At 47.5% G+C, this 22,356-nt stretch overlaps 3 protein-coding genes and 1 non-coding gene across 5 annotated transcripts; 2 read left to right on the top strand and 2 right to left on the bottom strand.

Moving 5' to 3' along the window:
* Nucleotides 1-1,811: 1,811 nt before the first annotated feature.
* Nucleotides 1,812-5,557, bottom strand: LOC123048828 (wall-associated receptor kinase 2-like). Of its 2 annotated transcripts, XM_044471855.1 has the most exons (3): nt 4,438-5,557; nt 4,197-4,319; nt 1,812-2,950 (listed from the first exon to the last, which is right to left on the bottom strand). In XM_044471855.1, exons 1-3 carry the CDS (start codon nt 5,519-5,521, stop codon nt 2,748-2,750), a joined length of 1,410 nt encoding a protein of 469 aa, XP_044327790.1. In that variant the 5' UTR covers nt 5,522-5,557; the 3' UTR covers nt 1,812-2,747. The 2 variants fall into 2 exon arrangements, with proteins under 2 accessions (XP_044327790.1, XP_044327791.1); XM_044471856.1 differs by having other exon boundaries at nt 2,747-4,319.
* A 6,932-nt stretch (nt 5,558-12,489) lies between these two features.
* Nucleotides 12,490-17,607, top strand: LOC123051736 (protein HIGH CHLOROPHYLL FLUORESCENCE PHENOTYPE 173, chloroplastic). The gene is made up of 16 exons (XM_044474702.1): nt 12,490-12,834; nt 13,224-13,430; nt 13,516-13,677; nt 13,824-13,874; nt 14,309-14,443; nt 14,576-14,599; nt 14,746-14,857; nt 15,353-15,478; nt 15,573-15,622; nt 15,750-15,908; nt 15,997-16,092; nt 16,211-16,326; nt 16,446-16,569; nt 16,723-16,836; nt 16,951-17,031; nt 17,170-17,607. The coding sequence occupies exons 1-16, from the start codon at nt 12,772-12,774 to the stop codon at nt 17,314-17,316; spliced, it is 1,767 nt and encodes a 588-aa protein (XP_044330637.1). The 5' UTR covers nt 12,490-12,771; the 3' UTR covers nt 17,317-17,607.
* TRNAQ-CUG (transfer RNA glutamine (anticodon CUG)) lies at nt 13,047-13,118 on the top strand. The gene has a single exon. It is a non-coding gene; the product is annotated as a tRNA-Gln (tRNA).
* Nucleotides 17,608-17,731: 124 nt separating the features above from the next.
* Nucleotides 17,732-18,775, bottom strand: LOC123051737 (uncharacterized). Its single transcript, XM_044474703.1, has 2 exons — nt 18,291-18,775; nt 17,732-18,190 (listed from the first exon to the last, which is right to left on the bottom strand). The coding sequence occupies exons 1-2, from the start codon at nt 18,570-18,572 to the stop codon at nt 18,173-18,175; spliced, it is 300 nt and encodes a 99-aa protein (XP_044330638.1). The 5' UTR covers nt 18,573-18,775; the 3' UTR covers nt 17,732-18,172.
* Between the last annotated feature and the right edge of the window lie 3,581 nt (nt 18,776-22,356).

Below are 22,356 nucleotides of genomic sequence, written 5' to 3'. Positions count from 1 at the left end.
GGACGAAGGGTTTATATAATGACATCTTTAGTCCCGGTTGGTTATACAAACCGGGACTAAATGGGCTTGTGGGGCCCCAGCCTGACACCAGCCTGCGACCACCCTTTTAATCACAAACCGGGACTATAGGTACAAAATGAACCGGGACTAATGATGCCCGTGCCCCCGATCGCTCCTAGCCGTTGAAACCGGGACTAATGGTCACATTAGTCCCGGGCCGTAAACAAACCGGGACTAATGATCCAAATGTAAGTTTGTTTTCTACTAATGACTGTTCATCCACTGCGTGTTCCTCCTCTGCCTCTACGGGCTACTGTTCATCCACGGGCTACTCTTCATCCAGCCTCCATCGGTCAACCAGCCCTCCACGGGGTCTTGTTCATCCACCCCACCGGCTCGGGTGTAGCGGCCTCCTCGATCGGGGTCCTATTCATCCAGCGGCAACAGTCTCTACTACCACGAGGTCCTGTTCATTCAACCCCCGCCGAGGACTGTTCATCGAACCCCCAACAACGGTCACTGTTCATCAAGAGGCAGGTTCGATCGGCTTCAGTTAGCAGCAGTAGCGAAGGAATCGTTCGGGTTCAGTTAACATCCAAGGGATTGATCGCTCGGGTTCAATAACGTAGTTAGTGCAATCGCTCGGGTTCAGTTAGAGCCCAATGCCTCGCACTCACGCGCGTACGTGTACAAGAGAAACACGCAAACCTCCGTGCATCGCTCGGTCTCGACCACCCACCGAAACCGGGAACTCTCCGAAATTTCCCTCATCCTCACTTCTACCACGACTTTTTCCGTCATGGACGGTCCAAAGAATGTCATGCAGGTGCGTCCCCGGCCCGTCCGGGACGAAAATCCCATTTTCTCTCATGATTTTTTGTCATAGAAGTGGGAGCCCATCGCATCTATGATGATACGTGGTTTTATCACAATTATCGTCTTAGAAGTGTCATAAGCATGACAGAAAAAAATGTTCGGCCCATAATGTCACGAATGTGTCCTTTTTTGTAGTGAATGTAGACGAACTATGTATGATCAATGTAGTATGATGAGGAACTATATATGATCAACATCGTTGCAAGTTTCTCCCGTGAATGCTTTTGTTAAATTTTACAGTTTCATATACGGGGTCTGATCTGCAACGCATGAATTTGCCCCGCAAATCAGATCTGCAGCAGACTGTAAACGCATTTTACGGGTCGACATTATATGGGGTCTGCTAGAGATGCTCTAAGCTTGTTTCCTTGTCTCGTTATCTTCATTCTGATGCAGGATTGATTGAGATCTTGGATGGACAAAATCATCAAATTAGACGAATTAATAAACAACCCAGAAATGATACTGGTGCTTATTTCTAGTCTACTGCTTAAAATTCTCACAAGCATAAGATTAGAGATATTGATAGGAAGATGCATTCGTTTATATTGCCTTGTTTCCCAGCAATGGATAATCAAAAATTGGGGGAAATGTCACAATGCTGAGATGGAAAATGCGCTTATTAAAATGAAGTCATTAATTCCTAGAACTCAGGACCTTTGTAGAATCCCGAATTGAAATGAAAAGGCTAGGTTAATACAGAAAAAATGATTAAAAAACTGAAATCACATGAAATAAAAAATGGAGGGAAATTGCAAACCGATAAGTGTATTTCTTTACATGTTCATTATTTATTGAACTTCTCCATTGTATATGACCATATACGTGTTTTTTTACAAACATTAGTATATTATGAAGGAATAAAATAGAGGGAAATTGCAAACCGATAAATGCGTTTATTTACATGTTCTTTATTTAACAAATGTTAGTATGTTGGTATAGAAAAAAAGCTCAACAATATATTACAAATTTTCTTGGAACCAATGTGAAACCTTCCCTGTTCCTACCTTATAGGCTTTTGTTCACAACAACAATATAAGATAAACGTCACCACCTCTTATTCGACACGACATATACATGCAAGCAAGTTACGACTTACGGGACCGGTTCATTATGAGAAGACGCTCTACTACCTCTGTCATCGATGGTCTTTGATCCACATCAAGGTTAAGGCATTCCAAAGCGATCGTTGCCAAACTATCAAGAATCTCCAAATCTCCTGCGGCTACAATTTCCTTGTCAAACAACTCTGTCACTTTCTTCTCTTTCTTCCCAGCTTCAAGGAAACTGTTTACTAAGCTGCCGCCATCAGAATGTGTGGCTTTCTGCCCACTAATAAGTTCCAGTATGACAACACCAAAACTGTAGACATCACTTTTCTCAATTAGTAGGCCTGTTTGTAGATACACTGGATCGATATAACTCATGTCACCAATGACAGATCCGGTGTGTTTTTTGTCTCTCGCAATCAGCCTTGATATGCCAAAGTCTGAGATCTTGGGCGCAAACTTATCATCCAAGAGTATATTTGCAGGTTTGACATCACCATGTATGATTTTGGCATTGGTTTTTGAGTGCATATAGACCAGAGCATCCGCCGATTCGACAGCAATACTTAAACGGACACCCAAGTTGAGCGCCACCTTCTTTTTGCCATGAAGAATGTCATCAAGGCTACCATTGGAGAGAAACTCGTAGACCAACATCGGGATATCAACTTCTAGGCAACATCCTATGAGCCTAACGATGTTCTTGTGGATTACTCGAGACTGAATGATGACTTCGTTTGCAAACTGTTCATTCTCTAGCATAGTACCACTAATTGGCTTCTTTACCGCAACTTCTTCATTATCAAGAAAGCCCTTATAAACTTATCCAAAGCCACCTTTTCCAATGAAATTGCTACTGTTCAAAATTGGCTTGAGCTCCTCCTTTTTGAAAAGTTTTATGAACTTTGCCTTCTCTAACGTAGGCCCGCCGTTCTTTTGATAAAACTCTCTTGTCTTTTGTTTCTCTTTGCGAAGAAGAATAAGGAATGATATAGCCGCAATGATAAAAATACCACCTATTCCACCTACATGGACACAAAACAAAATGATTTCACATCACTAAAACTTTGAATAACTTAATCTGCATAGGAGAATATAAAAAGTAAACAATTATTTTAATAATACACTTTGAATTTGTCACCACTATGGAAAAAACTACAGCAAATAACTCACAAATGTTATCAAGGACGATGTAAACCATCATACTTTATGGGTGGGTAATAATAGGAGACTATATTAGACGGTTTGGTGTGAAGAACCACCTTTAATATGTTGATAGCTGAGTAGAAGCCAAAGAAATTCACCCAGAACATCCGAGGATTCCTTGTAAGGGCCTCTTCAACTCAAAGGATTTTTATAGGAATTATGGAGCATATGCATCCTTAGGAATTTTTCCTATGTTGGTCATCTGTGTTGTATGATTGAATCATATAGGAAGGTTTACAAAGGATTGGTTTATACTACATTCACAGGAAAAAAAATCATCCACTCAATTATCTTGGAAGAATCCCTTTGTACTTTCTGTGATAGATTAATAAACCAAAATCATGTAGGATTCAAATGAACATGCCTATAATCATACATTTTCCCCTTCTCAAGTTTTCATAATCATGTGAATCAAAGAGGCTTTGAAATCACAGAGTTTGTTTCCCCATCCACCTTTAGGGCTCATACTCCAATCTAACACTCCACATAAATCAAGATGGTCGTGTATCGTAATGATGCAGAGGCCAGAGGTTTCAACCTTCTTTTCTAAAAAAATAGCTTGCATATAAATCCCCATAGGCCATAGACATTCCCCCAAGTAATGGGCTAATGGGACTCATTTAGATTAAATATTCCCTTTGTGATCTAAACGCTAATATAAGAGTGTTTTAGAAAATAGTGATCTAAACGCTCTTATATTAGTTTACGGAGGGAGTACTAAGTAACAACCCATAATAGAAAATGTGTACAAATTAAAAACACTTGAAAATAGGAAAAAGTCTTAGCAAAAGCTAGATTGAGACATGTGTACTGCTAGCCAAGGACAAAAAGACGGTTGTATTTGTGCTTACCCACAATCACCTGTGTTACTAGGGGGAATTTATCGGTGCAGTTTGTCTAATTCACATTTAGATGTTTTTTAAAGATGTAACATCTAAGCTCCTACAAGTATATAATGTAGCAATAAGAAATAAAAAAAACTAGGATAAAAAAATAGACCACAAACAGAGTGGACATTATGTCACATCTAGATGTGTCCTAGACAGGTGCAGGTTCCTTTTATACCGTCGCCTTTCATTCCGAGTTTACATGGACAGTCATAGTCTTCCAGCCTGTTCTTGCAGATCCCATCACTCGAACAAGGATACAACTCAGGATTCAGTTTTCGGAGCTTACACTCGTCGATGTCTGAAGAAGAAAACAAAAAAGGTTAAAGGCTTGAAATCTGATTTTCGCAACACCAAGAAAAGTTTGAGATCTGGAGTAAAAAAGAGATACTGGTAGTACGAATCAAGGCTTAGTACACCTTGGCATCCATTGGCGATGTAAGGGTTGCCATCGTAGTGTTCCAAGCACCTGCAGACATAGCCATGGGCAGCACCACCAGTCGCGTTGGCGCAATAGCTGTTGCCGCTGACGCAGGCGTAGTCCGGCGGTGGTTTCCGGCCTTTCCCCGGGCATGCACCGTTCCGGATGGAGAAGTCGAGCACGAAGGGGACGCCCCTCGGGTACCTCCTGGGCAGCACCTCGACGCCGTACAGGTCCGGCGTGGAGAAGCGGTACCAGTCGCTCTCGACCACCATGGCGTAGGTGCACGGGTTGGTCTGCCACATGGGGTTGTCCTCGATGCTGAACCACGTCCCGAAGTCGGTGAGCGGGGCCGCCTCCGGCAGCGCGGCCTGGCAGCAGCCCCGGCTGGAGCACGACCCGTTGGTCGCCAGCTGCAGGAGCTTGGGCATGCCCATAAGGTCCGAGAGGCAGGCGAGCGAGAACTCATAGGTGGAGTTCCGGTACGCTGACCACAGGTAGCTCATGATCTTGGGTTCCACTCTCCAGCCCACGCCGACGAGGAGGTTGCGCGTCACCGACAGCAGGAACGGGCCCCTCTCGCCCAGCGCCAGGTTCTGGCACTTGGCGACGTAGTCGCCACTGAGGTTGGCGGCGTTGCAGAGGGACGAAACGAGGACATAAGCGCGCGCCTCGCCGTCGGCCACCGATATGTCTATGAGCTCCAGGGCCGTGTTGCCATGGTCGGTCCTCCACACAGGATGGTGCCACCCCACCTTGTAGTATATCTCGGCTATGTGCTGGTTTACTCCGGCGTAGGCGAGGAAGGCGCGGTGGGGACTGAAGGAGTCGTTGCAGGTGACCTGGAAGCCCTCGCGGAAGCAGCCGGGCTTCGTGCAGAACGGGAAGGGGATGAGAGTGTCGCCGCACCTGTCGGGGCAACCCGGAAGCGTGATCGGCTGCTTCTCATCTTGTTCTGCAGCAGCAGCAGCAGCAGCCGCCTGTAAGATCAAGCGAGTTGATGCTGCTGCTGCAAGGAGGAGGACTAGGATTATCGGCAGTGGCTGGGAGCTATGGGACTGCGAGCTTCGCGTGGTGGTCATGGCCGGTACGGTGTTGTATGCTGCCTGCGCTTGTGAAGCAAAAGTGGAATGCAGATTACTCCTAGGTCATTAAGCTCCGGCGAGTGGAGTAGATGGACTTCCACGTCTGGGCTATAAGAGCATCTCCGGCCGTTGGCTCCTCAGGAGGTGCTAAAAATCGTCGTCTGAGGGCAAATCGGCACTAAACCGCGTGCTGGGGGCGTGATGCTCCTTAGTCGTCGCGCCCACGTTTTTTTGAAAAACAAAATCCGGCCCCACATTCGCACAAACAAGACGCAAATTTAAGCAAACTTCGGCGAGTTCATAAAATATTTTACAAAAAAAGAAAAAAAAAACACTACTAGACAAGCCGTCGCCCTCGCCGTTCCTCGCCGCCCGCCGCCCTGAAGCTCTATATGCCGAGGAGCCTGTAGAACTGCGTGTAGTCGCCGCCGCCGTCGTCGCCGTCGCCTCCTCCGCGGCCGCGTCCCTGCTGCTCCCCTGCCCAGGGTCGCCGAGGTGCGGCGGGTTGGACGGTCCGGGGGCGTCCTCGTCCTCGTCGCTGTCGAGAATCACCACACCGTTCTCGTCCTCGCGCCCACGCTGGCGGGCGGCTATCTCCTGCAGGGCTCGGCGCTGCCGGACCATCTCGTCGTGGAGGTAGTCGTCCCGCGCCCACTTTAGGGCGGCCTCGTCGGAGAAGCCGGACCGGGCTATGGCCTCGTACTCCGCGGGGAGGCTGGACTCCACCTTCGGCCTGACGAGACCGGCAGAGGTGGGGGAGGACTCGGCAATGCGGACGCCGCAGCTGCGGGTGCGCCGGCTGATCGGCGTCCTGGGGCTCCGGCTTGACGGGGAGGAGGGAGGGAGAGCCGGACGAGCGGCCGGATGAGGAGGAGGACGCCGGGTCCATGCGTCTCGGCGTCCACGAGCTCCCACGCCGGCGGGAGAAGGTGGGGGAGCGGGGTACTCCAGCCTTGGCGTGTTGCCGCCCTCGATGTACTCGAGGACGGCCTCCAGCGTGCGGTCGGGCACACCCCACCATCGGCGGCGCCCGTCGGAGTTGAGCCTCCCGGAGGGGACGGCGTCGTTGGTGGCCTCGAGCTGCTCGGCGTGGCGAAGACGGAAATACGGCTCCCACAGCGAGCTGTCGGGGGTGTACCTCGGCCCTTCTCTCGCCGCTTGCGGCAGAGAGGCACGGATACAGGCGATCTCCGCACGACGCGCCGCCCCGGTGGGCGGCGGTGGCACTGGGACCCCGCCGACGCTTATCCTCCACGCCCCGGGCACCTGCATGTCCGGCGGGACCGGGTACTCGGCCTCATAGAGAAGCCAGGCTTCGTCCTCGCGAAGGTGGCGACGGCCGAAGCCGTTCGCCGCCGCGCCATTGCCTGGGTAGCGTTCGGCCATTGGGTGAACTAGAAACGGCGAGAAGAGAGGGAGGAACGGGGGCGTCGGCGGTGGAGAGCGAGGTCTGTGCGTGGCTCACCGATGCGGGAGGGGGCGACTTATATATGCGGCGCCCGCGTGGCCGCCGTGTGTACGCGTGGCGGGCGAGGGACGCGCGTCGCCCCGCCTTCATTGTGCCGCCCGTGAGGCATTAATGGAGGCTGACCGGTGCGGCAGCGCGCGGCAGCTTTGGCATTGATTCCCCCGCGGGAACCGAGGCGATGAGGACGACGAAGCGACGAGAACAACCAAGTCGCTGCCAAGGAGGCCCCGCCAATTTTCGCGCAAAAAACGATTCGGCCGGCGCCCCCAAGCGCCCCCAGCGCGCCGGGTTCGGCCTGGTCCGCCGGCACCAATTTCGGCCCGAGCCGGCGAAAAAAGGGCCTTTGGGGACGCGACTGAGCCGATTTTTCGGCGCCGGCGGCCAAAAAATCGCCTGGGGGGCCTTGTTGGGGACGCGGCTGAAGATGCTCTAAGAGCATCTACAATCGGACGCTCAAATCTCTCTCATCGGGTGGGCCGCCCGATCACTCACCGGTCACAATGCAAACGGGACTTAAACGCCTGAGCTGACTGGCACGCTCATATTCAGCCCAAATATGAGGCATATATGGAGGCATCCAGGCGTGCTCGCCACGTCGCTGGCTCACCCGACCCCATATATATTCACCCCATCCGCTCGCCGGGCCAAACCCTAACCACTTCACTCTACTCCCCTCTACCACCCATGCACCTTCGGCGGTCACCGGACGTCTCCGGCATGGCGGGCAGCGAATCTGAGTCCTTCACCTCTAGACCCGTCGACCCCGAGCTCATCCCACCCGACACCGAGAAGGAGATGGCCGCCCGGCTTGCGCTCCGCCGCTCCCGAGAGGAGGCCCGTGCGAGGCAGCGCTCGTTCTCCTTCTATCGGGAATCCAGCGTCCGCCCAAATGGTGCATGGATTTGGCGTTACGTGTGCCGTCGCTGCCTCACTGAAGATGGTGTGGTCCATCTGGTGTCCGAACGCGGTGGTGGACGCGCAACCTCTCTGTTGGCGCGCCGAGCAGCGGGACGCACCATTGGCGCCGTGCGACAAAAACATGGCACGTCGTGCACGCCGAGCGAGGCAGCGGACGCGGGAGGCGGCGGTGGATGTCGGCGAGGCAGAGTCGCACACTCTGGCTCCCCATATGATGCAGCAGTCCGGGTGCCGCAACCGCGTCGTGGTGGATGTCACCGGCTCGTCCCAGGACGGATCCATCATCGATCTGACGTCCACCAGCGTCCAATGGGTTCCGGGCTCCGACAAGAAAGAGTAGGCCATGGGAGACGACGGCGCCTTGAGTCCCATGAGTCAGCTCGTGTCTCATGCCCTACTCTACCTTACCGTCAACCGGACCAACACGCTGGGGGGTGCAGCCGACCGTCCAATAGGGGCACGACGATCGAAGAAGCTCCATTTAAAGTTTGCTAGATTGCATGTAATAATATGGATTTGAGGTTTCTAATTTGAGGGAACCCCCTCCTGTAACCCTCTCGCGTCGCTTCTGCGAGCGACCGAGGGGGTGAACCCCAGCCGCCGCTCATAGTCCGCCGCCTCCAGCTCCCTCCCTCACCGCGGGCGGCGTGCACCGCCGATCCGGTCGGGTAGGCGACGGCGGGGATCCCCTTCTCCTCGCACGAGCCCGGGCGGCGCGAGACGACGGCTTCAGCGACGGTGTCTTGCGGATCCATGGCATGACAGATCCTGACGGCGACGCTTGGCAGCGCGGGTGGATCGGTTGGGCGTGGTGTGCCGGTCGGCTGGACGTGGCTAGAAGATGGAGGTGGGGCTGGGCGTGGCCGGTGGCGGTGGCGGCAGCGGCGTCCAGCCCGGATCTGGTCTTGGCGGTGGCGATAGCGACAGCTGACCCCGGATCCGACTATGGTGATGGCGACGTCCCCTCCGTCGGGGATGACGGGCCAGGTGGTGGGTCCGTGTAGCGGTGCCGATGGCGACGGATCTTGGGATCCCTTTTGCGGGCTCGTCGCAGGACGCGCGTGGCGGCCGGAGCTTCGTCTGGCGTCGACGGCGCTTGATGCGGGATCGCGGTGGCGGTTGCTGTTATATGGATGACGACAGCGGCTGGCGCAACGGTGGGTGCTCCTGTAGCGCCCGGAATCGGGGCGGTGACCCCTCTTCATCAACGATGGCGAACTTCGGGGTCGTGTGAGCAACTCGGAGTCCGGATCTCGAGATGGTGACGGCCTTCTGAGGCTGGTGACTGTATGGGACGTCCCCTTCAACAGACCGGGTTCGATGCGGCTCGACAGGTGACACACGAGCCTCTCTTGGAGTTGTCGGGCGGTGCTTGTCGTCGACAGGTGAAGCCACGGGTGGATGTGCTACCGGCGGATGCTACGCACGGCGTCTTATACGGAGACGTCAAGTCATGCCTGTTACCGGCTGGTGATGCACGACGGCTCTGGCGGATGTGTCAAGTTTAGCCTGTTGTTGTCGGATCGAAGGTGGTGCGACAGTAGCGGGAGGCAGGCGGTATGGGCGTCTTTGTCTTCCGTTGTCTTCTCCTGAGGTATCCAGCTATCGGGGTGTCGGTAGAAGGATAAAGGCGGATGGTACAGGCAGCTTCAATGACGAGCTTATGCACTCCGGGAAACACAAGATCTCTAATCAGGCTATGTCGTCATGCGCCTGCGTCCTGTCCTTGCTGAAGGTGATGGATTGAAGCTTTGTTTTGGAGATAAGAATCCGAAGTTCAACATTGTGGTGGACTCGCCATCATCGGCACACGTGCGACGATTTCTTCTTAAAGGGGTAGCCTAGAAGTTGTGTATTTTTTGTTTATATTGTGTCTTGTATCATAGGGTTAGTGTTTATCTGGGGAGTTACTGTCGCGAGGTATATGGCCTCGGGGTTTTTTTTTTCAGTCGATGGTGTTCGGCTGTTGGATTTTGCTCTATTAATAATACATGGCTGCATGCATCGTCCTGATGCAGAAGCCGTGGATTATCCTCCTTTTCAAGAAAAGAAAATTCAAATGAGAAATGCATTATTTGAAGCGCGACCACTCGATTTGCAAAGTCCGTCTGTAGATGCCCTAAACACATTCTCCGTGCGTTTGCCAGACGCTGCCATGTACCCCACCTCACTGATTCCTGCTGGTAACCTTCGTCGGTTGCTTCGCTCTGCTCAAAAGCAATGAAAAAGAATCTGGCATGGGGTCTTCAAGTCTTCATCATGTGCTCCTTTGCTTAAAGGAATCCAATACTAAACAAAAATAATCTGACACTAACACTGAAAGGATCTACAAAGACTAAAGAGTGATCGCGCTGAGTGCTCACGTAGTTGAGTGGCATAAGAGCATCTTCAACAGGCATACAAAAATGAAGCGGATTTTCAGAACATGGGGCAGCGGAGCACTTTGAACCCCCAAAACATGTGCTTAATTTTTTTGAAAAGATTTGATTTTTTTACATGAATACGCATGCATTGGTCTAGATATGTGTGAAATTTCGTTCGAAAATACGTTGTATTGTACGCTGCACAAAAAAGACAAAAACTTCGGCCCAAAATAATAAAAAAACTGGCCCCAAATTTGCATGTATTTTGTCTTTTTATCTCTCACATCCCAGCGCGTATATTGGTGAAATTTTGCCACGTTATACTGTATTGCTATACGTGTCTATACATAATTATTTGGAATTTTTGAAGCCGTACAAATTCATTTTTTGAAACTTCAAAATAACGTGCACAAAGTGCCCATGCTCAGATGTCAATTTCAGAGCAAAAATTTCTTATTGGGCACTAAAAAGTGCATTTTGCATCATCTGATTTTTGTACTCTAACAACAGCCCTATAACAGGGCACCAATTTGCAGTGCCCACACCGACGCTTCGACTCTTGGGGGGAGGGGGTGTGGTTGAACGTGACATATCCGCATATATCTCCAAATTATCTCTCTCTTATCTCTACCCATGTACAACCTAACTACTAAAGATTTGATAGGGTTAGTTGACTTATCACACAAGACATGTACTATATATTATATAACGATTCCGATGAATGCAAGTGAGTTGCATCCAATACCTTTCCTACACCTACGAACCAAAGAAGGCCTAACCATTTTTAGCAATGTACACTGCTACTCCCCCCGTTCCAAAATAGATGACCCAATTTTATACTAAAGTTAGTACAAAGTTGAGTCATCTATTTTGGAACGGAGGGAGTACATGTTACTCCCTCCGTTTTTAAATATAAGTCTTTGTAAAGATTTCACTATGGACCACATACGAATGTATATAGATGCATTTTAGAGTATGATTCACTCATTTTGCTCCGTATGTAGTCCATAGTGAAATCTCTCCAAAGACTTATATTTAGGAACAGAGGGAGTACAATAGTATAGGTTTAACATGCTTTGAAAAGTAAAAAAAATAGCATAAAACTACTACTTTATAGGCTAGGGTTCCAAAAAACTACCGGTTTTTAATTTTTCTCAGATAACTACCAAGTGGGTGGTCGGCTGTTTCAAAAAACCCTGATGACAGAGTGTTTTACAATTAATCACGATTATGACAGTTAGGCCCCATGCGTCAGAGCTCTAATTAGTTGACCGTCTGTTTGACCGTTAACTCCTACCGTTTCTTCTCCCCCTGCCTCTTTCTTCTTCGTTTCCTCCTCCCGGCGAAGGCCCGACCTCCAGCACCTGCACCACTCACTGACGACCACCTCCACCGCGCTTTGCGCCAGTAGCAAGGGTCGCCGCGCCCCGCGCCCAGGAGCAAGGCGAGCAAGGGACGCCGCGAGCGCGCCCAGGAGCACGGGCTACCGTGCCCAGGAGCGCCACGAGCCGCGCCCATGAGCAAGGACCAAGGGACGCTGCGCGCCATGGCCAGGGTTCAGGCCAACACGCCCAGGAGCACGCGCTGCCGCGAGCCGAGCGCCATGGCCAGGGGCTCGGGCCGCCGCGCCCAGAAAAAGGGAGGAGAGAGAGAGAGGTCGCGCGGCTGGGACTTCACGGCGGCTCCAGGCGGAGCTCACCGGCAGGAGGAGGCGGCGGCCGAAGGGAGGTCCGCGGCGGCGCGTACTGCACGCTGATGGGCGCGTGAGGGAGCTCTGCGGTGGCGCGGCTCCTCTCGAGCTTGAGCACGCAAGGGACCCGATTGCTTTTTGTTTTTAAGTTTGCAGGGACCTGATTGCTTTTTTCAATTTTTACAGAGACCTGATTGCTTTTAAAAAATGTTTACAGGGACCCAAATGCTTTATTGACTTTTTTTATTAGATTATGACAAAGAGACACTGACATGTGGGTCTCACATGTCAGTTAACGGTCAAACAATCAGTTTTCTTACATGCCGGGCCCAATTATTATAATCACGATCAATAGTAAAGCATTAGACGATCAGAATTTTTTGAAACAGCCGACCACTCATTTCGTAGTTATCTGAGAAAAATTAAAAACCGGTAGTTTTTTGAAACCTTAGCCTATAAAAAAGTAGTAGTAGTTTTATGCTATTTAATCAGAAAAATAGAAGGCTAATCCTGGAAAACTGCAGCGTGCCGGTTCGGGCCGAGGCTTGCCCAGCGGCCTGTGGCACTGAGCAAGCCGGCTGGCTCGGCTCGCAAACGGGCGAGCTACTCGTAGGCTCCAGGCTGAGCCACGTGGGCTCACCAGACCACATGATTTTGTGTGGCCGCGGGGGTCTCTCCCGGTCCAAGCCCCGCCTCCAGTTCCAGTAGCATCGGAATCGCCATCGTCGCCGTGCGATAAAGCACCAGCTGCCCCGGCTCCAGTCCTGCGTGGTCCGTCGTCGCGCCGTCCGTCCGTCCGAGAACCAAGATGAGCTGCCCCTCCTCCTCCTCCTGCTGCGGCGTCTCTCCTCCGGTCCTCGCCAATCCCCGGGTGAGTGAGCTCTTTCCCTCCTCAATCCATTCCTCTCCTGACCTGCGCAAGCTCTTCAGAAACCGGCCAGGTTTTCCCCCTCTCGAGTCCTCATGCGTGAATCTCTTCCTGTTCTTGGTGATGACAGAAAAATTAATTCTTCTTAATCAATAGGACGAGGCGAACGTTTTCCAAAAGAATATTAAGCCCTGCTAGGATTCGTAGAACAAAATGGTCCCATGGTCTAGTGGTTAGGACATTGGACTCTGAATCCAGTAACCCGAGTTCAAGTCTCGGTGGGACCTTATTTTTTGTTGTATTTTTGCTCAGCTCAGTAATTCAGTCAATGCTTACTACTGGTACCAATTATATCACTGTAACGTGTTAGTCATTTTTTTCCTCATTCTCAGGGTGAATTCGCTGCTAGTTGCTCCACAAGAACAACTCAGAAGGCACATTTCTTCGGTTCAAAGCCATCCTCCCAAATCATCTACAGCCCAACATCATCGCATTTGTCCCGGAGATCAGTAATCGCCTTGGCCGGAAAGCAATCTTGGGACATCGGCAGGTTTGCCAAGACTCTGTTTTTCTTCAACGGGCCTCCAAACCCTCTCAAGGTCTTGTGTCACCAACTCGACATCTTCCCTCTTCTGTTAACTTGTGTATCTCTGAGCCTGTGCTCATGCATTTGTTTGGTTCTAGATTGTGGAGTCCATAATGAGCAGCATCACAGCCTCTGCTCCCACCGAGGCGCCGAAGAAAGCAGAGACTTCTGATGTGGTGCTTGTCACTGGAGCTACCGGCGGTGTCGGGCGAAGAGTTGTCGATGTCCTACGGAAGAAGGGGGTGCCTGTCCGAGTATTGGTATTCCACCTACTTTCTGTTTTGTCAACTATCTATCCATTATGGCATTTGGTTCCATCAGGGAGTGTGCTGCTCGCTGTTCCATTTCATTTTCTCGCTTTTCTTAGAGCTCCGTCGCTCAAATATTTATTTCGTTTTTTATTCAGGTTAGAAATGCGGAGAAGGCGAGGACAATGTTGGGGCCAGATGTGGACTTGGTAGGTCACTTATGTTAGTGGAATTATGTACCGTGTTTCACTGCGGGATATTTCATCAGCTACGGTTAGACGGTTAGTTCAGAGAGATCAAGCAACAATATATCACAGATAATGAGGACTGCAGTGTTCAATGACATTACATAGTACTCTATTTAGTAATGACAATACCATTGCCTACCTCATTGTCGCATGTTCCAAAAACTTTCAGTTCTTTTTGTGGTGCTGAAAATCTGTTAATTGTTGATAATGAAACTTGAAGTTCACTGTCCTGACATTCTTCATGTAGCAACGGACACGGATATATAATATACATGATGCATATATCTACAATGGATCCTCTAAATTCTCTGCTTATGGCACATGTTTTTTTTAATATTATAGTCAATACTTAACTGCGAAGCATCATGTCATCCATATATGAATTTTTATTGCAGATCATAGGTGATGTTACAAAGGGAGACACGCTCGATCCTAAGTACTTCAAAGGCATTAAGAAAGTCATCAATGCAGTTTCAGTCATAGTAGGGCCAAAGGAAGGTGATACACCGGACAGGCAGAAGTATTCGCAAGTAAGTCATCTGCATCCATTGGCCAAATTGGACGATTTCAACCATCTACTCTAAATCTATAATATTCATGTGCTAACAGGATTGCAAAACTGCATGTGCACAGAATGACACTTTCATCTTATATTCATGCAGGGCATCAAGTTTTTTGAACCCGAGGTATTGTCATCAATAGATCTTCTCGTCTCATGTATAATAAGTAACACTTGATTTATGACATCCTTAACCTTTAACATACAGCCCGAATCTTATATTCATTCCATCTCTTTAAAGTTCCTGTTCACTATACTTGTTTTGCCAACCAGATCAAAGGACCTTCACCTGAAATGGTGGAGTACCTTGGTATGCAAAACTTGATTAATGCTGTAAAGGAAAGTGTTGGGCTGAGCGAAGGGAAACTGCTATTTGGATTCAAAGGTATACCTTGTATTGCTTGATCAAAATGAATTGTCCATTCAAGTCATATTCGTCGTAATCCGGCACTGTTGTGTTAGCGGGGTGAGCAATACCCTCCATTCAAGTCATACTCTGGCTTTCTGCTTCGCTGCTCTGAAGTTTTTCCTAACGGGACTCCCAGTGAACCGACTCTGCTGATTTTGGGCTTGTAACTTGGTTTGGAATCTTTGCCTTCTTAATGTCCACATGATCCTAAACCTGTCATTTTCCAAATAGAAAAAGCATAGTCCTATATGTGTTGATGTGATGAAATTGATTATCAAAGCTGCAAGAAATCCACTTTTTGGAATTTACACTGGCTATATTGATAAAAAAATAATTAGTTTTGACTGGATAAGTTGTAAATTCGTTAATAGAAGTATCGTAAATCATTTCCTGACCTACATAAGTGTATTTATTTTCTTTCCAGAATGTTTTTAAGTTCCCTCATACAACATGTTGGTCATTTTGATGTAGGCAATTTATGTGGAAAGTTTGTGTGGGGAGCACTTGACGATGTTGTAATGGGCGGTGTTAGTGAAAGTGCATTCCAAATCCAACCAACAGGAAGTGAAACTGGTGAAGCAACTGGATTATTCAAAGGTATTTGGTTTCCTGTATTTTTAATTGTGTATGAAATGTTAAGACTTCCGTTGAGTAGTCTTTAGCCTAAGCTGTCTGCACATGGACTTTTTAGGTACCGTGTCTACTTCAAATAACGGTGGCTTCACTAGTATAAGGACAAAGGTATTTATTGCCACATATTTTTTTCAGTAATGGAAATTACTCATACATGCATATCATTGTTAGTTGTGTGCTTTGTCACTGGAAGCAATCAAGTATTTTATCTGAACTGGTCTGTGTATGTCTGCAGAATTTTACCGTCCCCGAGGACCTGTCGGCATACGATGGTGTTGAACTACGAGTTAAGGGCGATGGCCGGAGGTACAAACTTATCATAAGAACTAGCTACGAATGGGATACTATTGGCTACACTGCAAGCTTCAACACCACAAAGGGCGAATGGCAAAGCGTATGTTGTATTAATTCATCATGGAACAAATATCTTCATTGTTTGTTTCAATGACAACAACTGTATTCTGTATCCCTGTATGTATCAGGTTAGAATACCTTTCTCTTCTCTGATACCGGTATTTCGTGCCCGTACCGCAACTGATGCTCCACCCTTTGATGCAAGCAATATCACTGCACTGCAGGTATCCCTTCCTTTTTTTTTAAATCTCTCTCTCTCTTTTTTGTATGTGTGCTCCTGTGTAAACTTTAGGAGTTACCCAAAACACTCATCTAAATTTATTTGGTGTGACAATTTTGTAGCTCATGTTCAGCAAGTTTGAATACGACGGAAAGCTCAACCCAACATTTGCAGAAGGTCAATTTGAGCTTCCGTTTTCAAGCATTAGAGCATACATAAATGAGCCAATTACTCCAAGGTGAGCAACAAGTTTTTTTTATGTACTAGATATATCAGGACATTAGAATAGGTATAGCTTTATTTTCCAGTTCTACATAGCTCATAAAGACTAAATGATGTTGTTTATTTGATTTGCAGGTTTGTTCATGTGAGCTCTGCAGGAGTTACAAGACCTGAAAGGCCAGGGCTAGATCTAAGCAAACAACCCCCCGCCGTCCGCATGAACAAAGAGCTTGGTTCCATTCTAACTTACAAGTTGAAGGCATGTGACTTATATTAGTCGTTAAAATATTATCTGAAGTAAATTTTATTTTTTGGTAAAGTTAAAGGCTTGCACATGTAGGCCCATATCATCTCTTACACGTGCAAAGAACTTATGCTTGCACGCAAATGCTTGACATTTGAATGCTTTCAGGGAGAGGATTTAATTCGGGAAAGTGGTGTTCCCTACACTATCGTGCGGCCATGTGCTCTAACTGAGGAACCAGCTGGAGCTGACCTCATATTTGAACAGGGGGATAATATCACTGTAAGCAGAGACAGCATTGTGTGATTGCCAAATGAAATTCCATGTCACTCTTTTTTTCTCCTTGTTACACACCGAAATGATTGCACATCTAACAACTACTGTAATAATATTCAGGGAAAGATATCACGGGAAGAAGTTGCCCGCCTTTGTGTCGCGGCTCTAGCAAGCCCGAGTGCAGTGGGGAAGACTTTTGAGGTTAAATTTCTGCAACCCACTTGCGAAAAAGATACGTAGGGCAGTAGGACTTTACAATTACAAAAGAAAAAAAAAGGTGAAACTTTTGTTTATTTATTATCTCAGGAAGAAAGCTAACTGATGTACCTTTGTGATCAGGTCAAGAGCACCGTTCCATTTAGTGAACCGTTTGTGATCGATCCTTCGAACCCTCCTCCTGAGAAGGACTATGAAGTGTACTTCAAAGAGCTCAAAGACGGCATCACGGGTAAAGAGGCTCTTGAAGGAACACCTGCTCTAGTCTGAAGAATACGTCGAATGCGGAATGCCCTCTGCTTCAAGAGTGAACTTTGCTTGTGCTTTATGTTCAGTATATAGAAAAGAAAAGAAGTCCCCATGAGACTGCAGAGGACTTGTGGCTGTAGAGCTAGGCTGTGGGATTGTCATAGAGCAGCTTCCCGGTAATTTACTGCTTTTGTTTCCACTGATTCTGTAGTATAGGTAATTTGTCTAGGTAGACCGTTTTGGTAATGTGAAGTGAGAATCATCAGTGCATAGAAAAAAGGAGGTTTACAGTTCCTGCCTGTGCATGGCTTCTTTCCTTCGCCTCCGGATGACATTTATTCATTCTTCCTGCATGATTTTTCATTTGCGCAACTTGCAACTGTGGATCTGAAGATTAATGCCCTCAGATCTCAGAACAGGACATTAACTGGGAGTCTGAGTACAGATTACATTGATATCAGTCGCTTTTCAGACAAGAACAAGTTACTCCAGCCTCCTTTCAAAATACAGTAATTACCACCGCTTTTTACCATACCCAACTATGAGAAGGTTTGGCAACAGCAACGCCCTCAGCAAGAGAATCGGAAATCCGCACTTATTGATGTTACTTTGCGTTGCCGGATCCAACCACAATTAATGGCGGGATCAACTACACACACATGACATGCGTATGTTTATATTTCCTTATTCACTCGAGGGTGAAAATGGGCAGTCCATCCATCATTTCCGGCCCAAAGTACACCAGGGTTAAAGTCCCTATTTTCTTACAGAGAGTAGTAATGTCCGCGTAAATACATCGATTAGCAAGTCTCCCTAAACTGCGGAATGATCTATGAACATCCCAATTGCCCGAAACACAAATGGCGCATGCTGCATGTCACCAGCAGCAAAACATCTGCATCATCAGGAAAAAAGAGGCAAGAAACATCAGCAAAGCATCTGACTCAACTCTCAGGTCTCAAGTCTCACCAGCTAGCACTTCCAGTGTCACTAACCTTCCTTCTCCAGCTCCGGCGCGGGCGTGGGCGCTTGGCGCGGCCCGAGGCGAGCGCGAGGACCTCCGGCCGCAGCAGCACGAGCGGGGACCAGAGGCCGCTCCTGTCGTAGTCGAAGCCGAACTCGCTGGCATCCATGAACTTGCCCAGCAGCTCCTCGGAGACGTCCATCGGCACCACCTGCACCACCGTGGCGCCGCCGTGTCCAGACGACGCCGCCGCCTCAGGAGCAGGAGGGGAGGGGCTCAGGAGGTCCAGGAGCGACGGCGGCGATGTCGGCATGCTGTGCTGATCGAGACGGACGAATGCATGGGGGTGCAAGACGGACGGATGTTTTTGGATGGATAGGCGAGATAGGTGGGACGTTGCGCTTGCTTGGCTGTAGGGCAAGGTGCCCACGGCGTGTGTGGGGTGGGAGATAGTGGGGATGGGAGTGAGGAAACGGGAAGAATCTCTCTCCCTCTCTCTTGCTGCGGCATGATTATACTTAGGTGTGTGTGTGTGTGTGTGACAGTGTGAGTCGTGGTCGATGCGCATGGCCGCATGATTAGGACAGGGCGTTCGCCATTAGGTTGCAGGTCCGTTTAGCTCCTGCTACCTTTTTGTGACTAGGCAGAGTTGGAAGTTATGGGCCTTTTGCTTGCGTTCTTTCATGTGACGCATCGCTGTGAGGGTAAAGTGATCCCTGAATCACGTGACGGCGATGGCTGGCGGAACTACGGCGACAGATGCATTTAATTTTAAAGACGGGGGGCCGTACAATGCACGGACCCGGCGACGGAAAAACGGCTCGCTGAGCTTTCTGCATTGTTCTAAAAAATGCTTTGTGCATTACTTTGTTTTTTTTTATTCCTATTTATTTGATGAGTACTTTTTTCGTATTTTTTGAGGGCTTACTTTTTTGGTAATATATATGTTTTTCTACATGCACTGAATGCACATCGCTGGAATGCCTTAAATAAATCTAAAAAATACGAGCACCAGCGTCAAGTCTAGGATTTGAACCCTAGTCAACTGGGGATACCATTGTCCCCTCTAATCATCTAACCACATATTGGTTCACATGGCATTTATATTTCGGACAGCATAGTTCGAAGTAACTTGATTCAATTTGGGTGTATACCAAAGCATTTAGCCCCCAATACACATAGGGAGTGCCTAGTCATCAGACGTGTTTTTTTCCATTTGGTTCCGGTCGTTCTTTTTGTCCAGCCAGATTGTGTCATGTGTATTTGTTGTAATTTTAGCCCGTTCTCCGTCTTAAAAAAGGACCGTTCGCATTCTGGTTTCAGGTCGAATTCTAACTCTTCCTCTTGGACCTTTAAGTGATTGTTTCAGGTGATTAGTTTCACTTCTTCCTTTTATATAGAGTTGATTTTTTTTTGATTTTTTTGGAGTTATTATACTAATTGTGTTAATTGATTAAACCCTAAAAGATATTTAGGGGATTATATTAAGACCTGGAATTAGTTTCTATTGAGGAAAATGATACTATAAAAGTTCCTTTATAGTTGATACTATTCTTCCTAGGCTCTACTCTTGTTTTGGGAATTATGCTAGCTTTATAGATCAATGTTTAGGGGGATACATAATGGATCCGGCGAAAATCCAAGCCACATCTGGCTACCCTAATGAAGTGAAAGCGCATACTTAGCAAGACTATGAGCCTCATAATTCGACTCTCTACCTTCAAAACCAAAAGAACAAATCTCAAAATTCTTGATTCTATCAACTATCTCCCTAACTATAGGACTATGAAGACTTTTGGTATAATTCTTTACTCATGGGCTCTATATAAGTAATAGTATTTGTTCTGCCTTCCATGGTCTTGTAAGGAAGTGGTTTGGCTTTTTGTTTAGCCACATTGAATTTCCTTTTTTTAGGCAAGCCACATCCAATTTCCTGTTATTAATAAATAGGAATAACCCGCTAAACCCAATTTCTATTGGGCCGCAACCCGAACGCACGCGCCAGCCATGCATCCAACCAACCAAGGCCCCAAAACAACACATCACAGCTTAGCGAGAGCAACTACTTGACCAGCGCTCCTTCGGGAGCCTCGCAACAATCACTTGCGGGTGGGCTGAGAGCACGTCGCTTGGCGCACTCTCAGCCGCTACCACATGTCGCACACTGGACGCTCCCTCCGGATTTTGTTTTTATTTTTTATTTTTCCGCACGAGTTTTTGGATTTTTAAACATTTTATCGGTTTTTTGACATTTTGGTTTTTCACCGGTCTTCATTGGCTTTTGGACCAATTCTTTTTTGAATTTTTTGCGCGAAAAATGCGTTTTTTTTCCTTCCGCGAGAGGCACGGTTTTGGTTTTGCGATAGGCACAACCATGCCTCTCGGAAAAGAACACATTTTTTTTCTTTCGCGAGAGGCACGGTTTTGCTTTCGTGAGAGGCATGGCCGGGCCTCTCGGAAACAAAAAGAAACATATTTTCTATTTTTTTTTTTGCTTTCACGAGAGGCATGGCCGGGCCTCTCGGAAACAAAAAAACACATTTTTTATTTTTTTTTCTTTCCGCAAGAGGCACGATTTTGTTTTCGTGAGAGGCACGGCCATGCCTCTCGGAAATGAAAAAAACATGTTTTCTGGTTTTTTTTTTCCGCGAGAGGCACGCTTTTGCTTTCGCGAGAGGCATGGTTGTGCTTCCACGAGAGGCACGGCCGTGCCTCTGGGAAACGAAAAAAAACGCATTTTCTGTTTTTCTTTCTTTCTCGAGAGACACGGTTGTGCTTTCACGAGAGGCACGGTCATGCCTCTTTTGAAAAGGAAAAACCATGCTCCCGGTTCGATTTTTTCATCCGGTTTTTTTTCGTGAAAAAAAGTTCGTCAAAACCTATCAACATGGGATCTAGTTTTGAAGAACTCGACGCGAGGAGGAATCCAACCGTGAAAATATCACCCTATATTAAGAAAATTCAATGTTTATTTAAATATTTTTAGTGTATATATCACAAAACTGTTCAATGTGTATTTAAATGTTTGTTCAAAGTATATCACAATAATGTTCAGTGTGTATTAAATTGTTTAGCGTATATTACAAAAATATTCAATGTATATTAAAAAATTGTTTGTCATTTCGAATTTCAAGTTTTGTCATGTTTTCAATAATTTATCACATTTTAAAAGTTTGCTCGAATTTAAAAATGTGTTCACAATTTTCAAACATTTATAGAAATACGGATCTGCCAATGTACATAGTACTTTTCATATAGCGCTGCATTCTTGTCAGCACGTGAGTTTTGCAGTCTTTTTTTGAGCATCAGTACAGACACAAGCGCTCATATACACGCGCATACACTCACCCCTATGAACGCACACACGCACACCCTACCCCTATGAGCACCTCCGAGAGACTGAGCCGGCATATCATCTTGAGATTTACGAAGTCATCATAGGCGTCTCGTCGTTGACGGGAACGTCTCCTCCCACAGAAAGCGCATCGCCGGAAATCGTGAAATAAATCCAGGAATAATGCGAGCACCAAGATTTGAACCCTGGTGGGTTGGGAATACCATTGTCCACCTAACCATCTGAACCGCGGGTTGGTTCGTGTGAGCTTTGCAGTCTGTCTTGGGTACGACTCTGCGCGTGAGCTTTTATTTTTCCTGTACATCCATTCGACGCCCAGAAATGGGTAGTCCTGTATGCGCGAATCATCAGCGAAAGTTTGACTATTGGACGCACGTGGGCGTCTAAAAGGAGCTCTCTTGCGAGGCATAGTACCTTCTCGCCTTTAGTGAGGCGCTACTGGCGTGGCCCAATACTGTGGCTGTGAAGGAGTTTATTCTCTTTGTGGCTTCTTATCATTTTTCACTGTTTGCATCAGTTTTCGTCAAGGTTTTGGTTTTTCTCTATTTTCCATTTTGTTTTTTCTTTGGTTTTCTATGTTTCTTTCTACAGTTTTCTTTGGATTCTTACTTTTTTCTTTACCCCTTTTTTCAACACATGTGTAAAGTTTTTATATGCATCAGGACATTTTTCAATACAAGTTTATAATTTTTCAAATACGTTATGAACATTTTTTTCAAACATATGTTTTGATGTCTATTTT

Source organism: Triticum aestivum, chromosome 2D, assembly GCF_018294505.1.
Source record: "Triticum aestivum cultivar Chinese Spring chromosome 2D, IWGSC CS RefSeq v2.1, whole genome shotgun sequence".
In the NCBI taxonomy this organism is placed as follows: Eukaryota; Viridiplantae; Streptophyta; class Magnoliopsida; order Poales; family Poaceae; genus Triticum; species Triticum aestivum.
Note: the sequence above shows the minus strand (reverse complement) of the source record. Positions and strands in the feature narration are given on the sequence as shown.

What these genes read in the sequence shown, in the direction of transcription:
- LOC123048828 (XM_044471855.1), bottom strand. Translation starts at nt 5,521, where the DNA reads ATGACCACCACGCGAAGCTCGCAGTCCCATAGCTCCCAGCCACTGCCG. An exon ending in CATCGCCAATGGATGCCAAG is followed by an intron (nt 4,320 to 4,437) that starts GTGTACTAAGCC and finishes TTTCTTCTTCAG; the next exon opens with ACATCGACGAGTGTAAGCTC. An exon ending in ACTCGGAATGAAAGGCGACG is followed by an intron (nt 2,951 to 4,196) that starts GTATAAAAGGAA and finishes GTGTCCATGTAG; the next exon opens with GTGGAATAGGTGGTATTTTT.
- LOC123051736 (XM_044474702.1), top strand. Translation starts at nt 12,772, where the DNA reads ATGAGCTGCCCCTCCTCCTCCTCCTGCTGCGGCGTCTCTCCTCCGGTC. An exon ending in GGCCTCCAAACCCTCTCAAG is followed by an intron (nt 13,431 to 13,515) that starts GTCTTGTGTCAC and finishes GTTTGGTTCTAG; the next exon opens with ATTGTGGAGTCCATAATGAG. An exon ending in GGGTGCCTGTCCGAGTATTG is followed by an intron (nt 13,678 to 13,823) that starts GTATTCCACCTA and finishes TTTTTTATTCAG; the next exon opens with GTTAGAAATGCGGAGAAGGC.
- LOC123051737 (XM_044474703.1), bottom strand. Translation starts at nt 18,572, where the DNA reads ATGCCGACATCGCCGCCGTCGCTCCTGGACCTCCTGAGCCCCTCCCCT.